The sequence below is a fragment of the Podarcis pityusensis genome (genome assembly GCF_964106645.2).
Source record: "Podarcis pityusensis genome assembly, chromosome: 2".
In the NCBI taxonomy this organism is placed as follows: Eukaryota; Metazoa; Chordata; class Lepidosauria; order Squamata; family Lacertidae; genus Podarcis; species Podarcis pityusensis.
In genome coordinates, this window is record NC_138029.1 from 56,903,295 (window position 1) to 56,911,787 (window position 8,493).

The 8,493-nt window shown below is 42.2% G+C and overlaps 1 protein-coding gene across 4 annotated transcripts in view; it reads right to left on the minus strand.

Moving 5' to 3' along the window:
* The window catches only part of RAD50 (RAD50 double strand break repair protein), a 34,627-nt gene extending 29,681 nt beyond the window's left edge, over positions 1-4,946 (minus strand). The window contains exons 1-4 of one of the 4 annotated variants that reach the window (XM_080997095.1): positions 4,905-4,946; positions 2,935-3,114; positions 1,934-2,017; positions 814-965 (exon numbers count right to left, since the gene is read on the minus strand). In XM_080997095.1, coding sequence (XP_080853221.1) covers positions 814-965; positions 1,934-2,017; positions 2,935-3,063 — 365 coding nt within the window. In that variant the 5' untranslated portion in view covers positions 3,064-3,114; positions 4,905-4,946. Of the gene's footprint in view, positions 1-813; positions 966-1,933; positions 2,018-2,934; positions 3,115-4,403; positions 4,658-4,797; positions 4,816-4,904 lie in introns of those variants that run through there. The other 3 variants (XM_080997096.1, XM_080997093.1, XM_080997094.1) reach the window with 3 other exon arrangements.
* Positions 4,947-8,493: the final 3,547 nt, after the last annotated feature.

An 8,493-nucleotide genomic window follows, 5' to 3' on the forward strand; every position in this document is an offset into this window, starting at 1 on the left:
TGTAGAAACCTGGCTACTATCTCCAGCTTATCCCCATTCTGACTGCCACTCCCTTCTAACAACCAACTGCTTAAGTTATTTTCCATATTAAAGAGTCAGTTGATGTGGACGTTTCGCAGGATAAGGCAACCATTACACCTTTACTTTTACCTTTACATATTTAATATATGGATGGGGCGGGACATCCTATTGGTGCAATTGCTTGCATATTTACAAAACTAGGCAGGGAACGATATGGTTTCAAATTGGATGGTGAATGTTGAAATTCCTACATTGCAGGGGGTTGGACTAGATGACCCTCAGGGTCTCTTCCAACTCTACAATTGTACAGTTCTATATTCTGTTGTTGTTTACTTGCCCTTTACCCTAAAGTCACAGGGCAGGTTACAATCCAAAATACATTTTTTCCTGTTTATTTTTCTTTCAAGTCATCATGTTCTCTTCCTTCAAAACAATTTCATAAACACAAAAACTATAAAATCAATTAGATAATCTACTTAATTACAGAAAGATAAAAAGCAACTGAATGCATTAGTTAAATTTCCCCCCCAATACATTTAAAATTAACTGCACTACAAACTTAATAACAGATTACAATTCCTTCACTGCTTTGTAAAAATGGAATGCAGAACTACCAATTGTCATTGTCTCCATTTAAGTGACGTAACTGCAGAGAAATCATGAAGGATCACAACCAATGTATTTAATAAATAATTGAAAGGCTCAATATTTTGTTCTGATATATTAGAAAAGATGAACAGGCAAACACATACAAACATATGCAACAGAAAATATTTACGTCTACCCACTAACTTTGTTCTAGTAATGACTCCTTCAAGAGTTTTAAATTCTGTTTTCTTTCCTTTCTGTGTGCATGCCATGGATCTTTGGACAGCTACAAGCTCTCCATTAACATCACGAAACTGAAGTCGAATTTGAGCTCTGACATCTGTTTCATTGGCGACCTTCAGCAACAAGAAAGTAAATTTAGTAAGTAAGTTCACCTAATTCCAACTCTATGACCCTCATCCCCTGTTCTTTAGTGCGCACACATAAGCTGCCCCAGCTATTTCAATGAAGGGAACAGATCTGAACACAAAAGGGATAAGCATGCTTCTTTGAATTAATGAGACTAACCCTTGCCATGGAAAACCATAGCACACAGATCAATACTTCATCCCCATTCACTGAACTGAATGCATATTATTGCAATAGAGCTAAATCCCTCCTGTACATATATTCAACATTCTGGTTAAACATTTATGTAATTATTTGCTAAGTGTCTATGCTGCTCCACAGCAAAGCTCTAAGCAGTTTACAATAAAATGTTGCTGCCAGCCAGTGTAGTCAATATTGAGCAAGGTGGACCAATGGCGTGACTCACTATAGGGCAGTTTCCTATGTTAACTTCCAGTAGTAGCAACATAATCCCTGCAAACCAGAGCTACCCTTGAAAGATGGTTCAAAGGAATATTATAGTGACTGGAACTGAAAGGTCCAGAAGATTCAAGAGAGACATACACCCTCATCTGTTACCCACCATCACAGCCAATGCAAGGCCTGGGCAAATAAGAAGTTATTCCTTCACAAGGGGCTAATAGGATAATGTTTTCTCAGGGTGAAATGTAACTGTTAATGGGAATAGTTTGTAGGCCACAAGAATACCATTTCATAATAAAGGAGTTTGCAAAGAACAAAATATGTAATACATGACAGAATAATTACTCTTAGAGATATATAATCTCAAATGGCTCTATAATCCAGTGACACTTCATCTCAAGGCATGCATAATAGATATACCATTTGTCACTTTTCCACAAGTAAGAAAATGTTAGCTCAATTATTACTAACAATAAATTTTCCTTTTTTATTGTACACATGTTATGCTGCTTACTGGTCGTTGTGAAATAGAGCTAACAACCTCAACACTTACTTTTGGGTCATGAACAAATGAGTTTCCTTTGGTGCCAGGTGGAAAGTCCCCAGTGCAAATATACTTGAGACATTCTATGATAGTCTAATTAAAATAGAAACAAGTGTCAACAGGATACAAATACTTGCTGCTCTGTTGTTTCCAGGAATAAGAAACAGACATAAATCTAGAGGCAATTCATACTTTACTTTCTCCAGCTGTCTTGTGTGTTTAACAGCTCATGCGAGTGCTTTATTCATGTGAACAATGTTAATGTCAGGGGACGGGGGTGTCTCATGGAACTTTGCATATCAGTTTCCATTAAAAGGGATGCAGAACACACTATATATTGAGCTGTTCTGCAAATTCCTTCCTCAAGGTGCCATTGTTTTGACATGAACAGACCTTTCATGCAAGCTGCATGCAAGCTTTCATGCAAGCTGGGTTTTATGGTGGTGCTCATATTTTAGTCGGTGGGTAGGACTTGTCATTATTATGCTACTAGATGATCATTTTATAGTTCATTGTTTTAAAGGTTTTAATTGTTTTTAGCTGTTGTATTTCATCACTTTCGAGTTACGAAGTCACTTTGAGACTTTTTGAAGATAGTGACTACAAATAGGAAATCTGTTAAACACACAAGAAAGACAAGTTAAAAAATGTATCAGCTTTGTTCCTTGAAAATACTCATACCCTCCTTGTCAGAACTGCCATTTTCCACAGCAATGCCATATATTGTTAAACACACTAAAGCTCATAGATTAGTACTTATATTGCTCAAATTCAGGAGTCATTATAGTTCAGCAGGGTATCTGGGTTATCTGACAGCGAAGGAGCACAGCCTTACTGAGGACTAGGCAAATGGATCTGCATTGTCAGGCACAATTCATTAAACTGTATCCTCACTGGACAATCACATTTTTATAACTGAATGCATTGATGCTGACTAATTACAAACCCCAACCCAGAAGGTACGAAAATGCAGTTTATCTAAAATGAAATTAAACCTACTTGAGTCTTACCGTTTTTCCAGCACCATTTGGTCCCACCAAGATAGTTAAAGGATTAAAGAAAGTGATCACTTGCTTGTCTTTGTCCTCTACTCCAAAGCTCCTCACACCGAGGATGCTCATTTTATCAATCCTGGACATTTTTAATGAATATTCCTTTTCTATAAACACTACCTTGTATTGTTCATAAATCTGCAAAAAACAGTTTAACTGATAAATCAAATACATCATTTACTCTTACTTTCTTCCTAGACAAGAATAAGAAATTGTAATGAATAATTAAAGAAAGCAGCAAATTCCTTTTCTATATCTTTATAGGTAGTTAAAATACTGACACGATGCTTTTGTTATGATATATCATCCTTCAGCTAATTTTCATTCCCAGATCAGAAGACAGACTAGATCAGATTTATTGGATCAGATCAGAAAAATCAGATTTTGTGAGTAGGAAACCTCAGGCAGGCCTAGGGGGCAAATTTGGCTCTCCATGCCTCTCTATTGGGCCTTCAGATGTACATCAATAGCCTTGCCCTGCACCCTCCACTGTTGTTTTTGCTTGGCTAGATAGAACTATAAAAATATTTCTTGCTTGCCTGTAAGAGGGATTTGTGAGTGGGGTGTAGAATCTAGCCTACTGTATGTAGATAACATTCACTGCCATTGAGCCATCCACTTTGACCTCTGACCTTGCCCACTTTCACTTCTGGACCTGCCAACCATTGGCATGTGGCCCCAAATGGTTGCCCAGAAGCGAATGCAGCCTTCACTGCAACCCCCTGCAATGCAGGCATTCACCGAGGGCTTCAAACCACGAACATTCAGGCACACTAACCCATGCTGAAATACAACTGGTTTTTTTATTTGTGGGTTATGGCCTGCTCTCAGTTCACAGCCCAACCCAAGCTGGGTTACACCACCATCACTACACGATCATTTCTCTCTCTTTTTAATGCTGTTCCTTCTTTAAAAGAAGCAGGGGGGCAGAAGAGAGAAGGCATGAGAAATAAATTCAGGAAGAGCGATCAGGGAAAACTCGTCAGTGAAAACTGGTCCTATCTTTCTCACTGGAGGTGGAAGATGGCTTCTAATACTCTTCTGGCAGGATTTACGGCAAGTGAGCCCCTGATCTACCCACTATTAAGAGATAAGGAGGAGGAGGAGGCCTCCTCACCGCCCCCAGTGACTCATCCGCCGCAGCGTGGCCTCCAACCCCGCTGGGGAGGAAGCCACGGCTTCGAGGAATCTCATTCTAGGAACTCAGGAGGAGGAGGAGGAGCGCCAGGGAACTGCAGCCGCAGGAGGAACCGTAAAGCCGGGAGGGACCCCCAAAGGTCATCCAGCCCAACCCTCTGCAGCGCGGGGGGGAGGGGGCGCTCCGAGAGTGACTGGGCTTTTAAGGGGCTAGAAGGAAGGACCCCGTGGCCACGGGAGAGGGAGAAGCCGCGGCTGCTGGGATACTCCTCAGCCCCTCACAGAAGCACCTGAGAGGCGGACGAGCCTCGGTCTCCACCCAAGAAAACGGTTCTCCGCGAAGGGAAAGCGCCGCCTCCGCTTCCCGCCCCAACAGGCCGCCCTCACCTCACGTCCCAGAAGCCACAAGGCTTTCGCGCCAATGGCAGAAAGCGCCGCCCGGCCGACGTCATCGGCATCGCGGGAGGCCCCGCCCCCATCTCCAACATAGAGATAGGAAAGGGCTAGAGGCGCGCGCCGTCGCTGGCTCCTCCTTCCCGCTGAACTGCTCTACCCCACACCCACCTTCTCGCCCGCAACGTAGGAGGGATATTAGAGGGCGGCGGTAGGGGCGGCTTCCGCACAGAGCTAGGAAAGTATAGAGAAGGGGGCTGCCGGGAGCTCGTGCAGCGAGAGGGGACTTACGAGGCCCCCCTGCCGCTCTCCCGCCCTGGCCCTGAGGAGAGAAAAACCGCCCACGGTAAAAGCACGCGGAGAGACCCGCTTCCCGGTGCCGCCGGCCAGAGACTTACGTTGCAGCCTGACGACGCGGGCCTCAATTTCCGGTTCTTTTAGATAATTCTCCGCCCCTCTCCTGGAGGAAGTGAGGAAATACAATCGGGAGGTTTTGCGCAGTTACAAAGCGGGGCAAGACAAAAATTGACATCTGCCCCTCCCCTCTGGTTTGTATTTTTAAGCCACGCTCCTTGGAGCGCAGGAAGACCAGTGCAAGCTTTATCGTCGGTCAACTCCTGTTCTGCTTCACATTTCTGTACTTGAGCCTATATTGTTTTTGTTCTTTTGCAATACTAAATGTGCATGTGATCTAGTCCTGCTGAATGCAGAACCCTTACCCTCCAACTCTCATAATTCTACAGGGATAATGGACTGTAAGGGTTTTGGCAGAGAAACTTTTAAAATGTTTAAAACTATTCCTTTGCTAGTCCTGGTGTCATCTTCACACCATACACTGAAGGCTCTCTTACACTACTAAAAGTTAAGGCTTCCCCCAAAGAATTCTTAGAACTGTAGTCTGCTAAGCGTGTTGGGAATTATAGCTCTGAGAGGGGTCTCCAAACAACTCCCAACACCCTCAGCGAAGTAGAGCTCCCATGATTATTTAGAGGAAGCCATGGCAATCAAAGTGGTATAAGATGTTTTACATGAATGGGTGCAATGTTCTCATGGAGTTATTTTTCTTTTGTTACACTCTAAGATTGAACGTTTGATTTTTCTAGTCAATTTTCCAGCAAATAATGCAAGGCATAAGGTATCCATACCATAGATGTTCTAAAGCAATGGCACTGCAATCCATAGAGACTTGTGTCCCAAATACAAAAAGTTGCACATATCACTTAGGGTTTCTGTGTGAACATTGTCATATCAAGGGTAGCAGCATAATACAGGAAGGAAATGGCTCTACCCCCACCATCTATGGAACCCTGTCCTATTGAATTGGCCATGTCTCATTTTCACCTGGCAAACAAAAGAGAGACTATTCTGGAAATTTATTGGACTGTCTTGTTTGTGCAACATATTTTGTTGGTGAATTCTTTTTGCCACCAAAAGTGCCATATCAATTTGCTGGATTATATTTAGTTAAAGCAAAGCAAGCAGGAATTCAGAATACCTTAGAGAGCAGCATTTTGGCTTTCACGCTTTCTATGTAGCAGCCCAAATGCTACATGTATTGTGTACATAGAAACATTCAGTTCACCCATTTGTCTTTTCTCTGAATGGCATGCACCAGTCAAAATTTACCAGCTCCTGGGAATAATCCAGTGACTCAAACAAAGAAGGCAATTAGTCAGTTAATTCAAATGGGAATTTTTTTTTTTAATGTCACAATCAGGTATTATGATCAGTCACTAGGGATTGGGCAGTTGCTGAGTGAGCAACAATATATCAGTGTGAGCAGGTTCCTCATTTACTTTAATATAATTCCCCCCTGCACATTTTTGTAAATGTATAACTCAATCTACTTTCCAACCACATCCTGAAGAATCGATACTCCATTTTCGCTGACACAGTGAATGCTCATATTCTTAGAAACAATTATTTCATACATCTATGGGGAAATTGATAATAAGTAGACCAGTTATCAAGTCATTTATGGTATACTTATTATTTTTCAACTTTTGGGTAGTAGCATTTATATCTACAGAAATGGACATGGTAATGGGGTATGGGCAAAACTGAACTCTGTTTGAATAAAAAGGAAATTCCAGCCCACCTTCAGTATCAATTTAATGCTGGTGCTATGACCCGGGTGGCACTGTGGTCTAAACCACTGAGCCTAGGGCTTGCCGATCGGAAAGCCGGTGGTTCAAATCCCACCTAGCAGTTCGAAAGCATGTCAAAGTGCAAGTAGATAAATAGGTACTGCTCCGGCGGGAAGGTAAATGGTGTTTCCATGTGCTGCTCTGGTTTCGCCAGAAGCGGCTTAGTCATGCTGGCCACATGACCCGGAAAAACTGTCTGTCTGTCCCTCGGCCAGTAAAGCGAGATGAGCACCGCAACCTTTTTATGCTGCTATTACTTTCATATGCTTCCTTTACCTTTTTATGTTGCTATTACTACTAAACAAAATTATTCTTCCAACATTACAAAACATAAGAGGATTGTTCTTCAAGCAAGACAAAATTGAACAAAACGCTGGTGTCCAATAACCACCAGCCAGCAAATCAGATTTTTCTGGAGCCGTCAGATCACTAAGCTGCCAGCCTTCATTTGCTGAGGCTATGTACATTTTAGCAGCTTAAAATGGTGAGGCAATTTCGCTTCCCCTCTGCTGCATTACAAGTCATCTTTGCACCTTGCTCTACACATCAGAGAAGTGGTGGGGATATCTTCACCCAACCCACGGGTGTGATCCAGACTAAACACCCCTCCCCCCCACAAAAAATCGTAACAGTATAATCTAAAGTAACGGACAACAACATTCCATAAAAACACATCTTCCTGGAGATTTTTATATAAGGAATGCTTTTGTTACCATTTCTTTGATGTTAAGCTGTACATCTGAATCCGGCTACTTGTCCATCAAATCTATAACTTTATAGTGAGCAAATGGCCAGATGTTGCAGAAGTCAATTACTAGTTTCCGGTTTCCTGTTCCTTGTTGCCTCAAAAGTTCAAAAACAATCAGAAAACTTTAAAAATAAGTAATTTTTACATATTCCTGGACTCCAAAGTAAGTTTTACTATACTGCATGACCAAGATATTGCCACCTTCGGAATCCGCAACACAGTCAAAAGTATTGTGTATGTCATGTGTGGTGCCCTCTGACAACATAAATTAAGCAGCTCAGGCTGTGCACTTCACAGTAAGCACTGAGCCACACCAAATTATACACCCGCATTTCCAAGAAAGTGCTGCCTAAAAGGTGGCATTGAATCATGTCCAGACCAAAGCTCTCCTGCAGCACAAACCAACATCAAACATGACATTTCCACAAATCTTAGTCAAAAATATGTAGAACTGGATAAGGAAATGGGGAGCTGTACCCTCGCAGAAATGGTTTTGGCTGAAACAAATCATACCCATCCAGAAAGAAGTCCTCTATGATGGCTTTGAATTGTATATTGCTCAAAGCTTTCATTAGGTGCAAGACACTGTCATCTGGTTGGCCACTGTAAGAGCAGAGTGCTAAACTAGGTAGGCCTTTGGTCTGATCCAGCAGGAGAACCCTTAACTGTGTTCTTAAGGTATATTGTTACATAAATAGAAATATTCAGGAGGCAATAAAAGAGTGGTATGTTTAACATAGTAAATATTTTAGGAAATACATGGTGGTTTTGCTTTTTAAATAATTTTTATTTGTTTTGTGGCGGGGAGCAATGTATAACATCATAAACATATAACTAACATATAGTTAAGGGACGCGGGTGGCACTGTGGGTTAAACCACAGAGCCTAGGACTTGCTGATCAGAAAGGTTGGCTGTTCGAATCCCCGCCACGGGGTGAGCTCCCGTTGCTCGGTCCCTGCTCCTGCCAACCTAGCAGTTCAAAAGCACATCAAAGTGCAAGTAGATAAGTAGGTACCGCTCCGGTGGGAAGGTAAACGGCGTTTCCGTGTGCTGGTCTGGTTCGCCAGAAGCGTCTTAGTCATGCTGGCCAC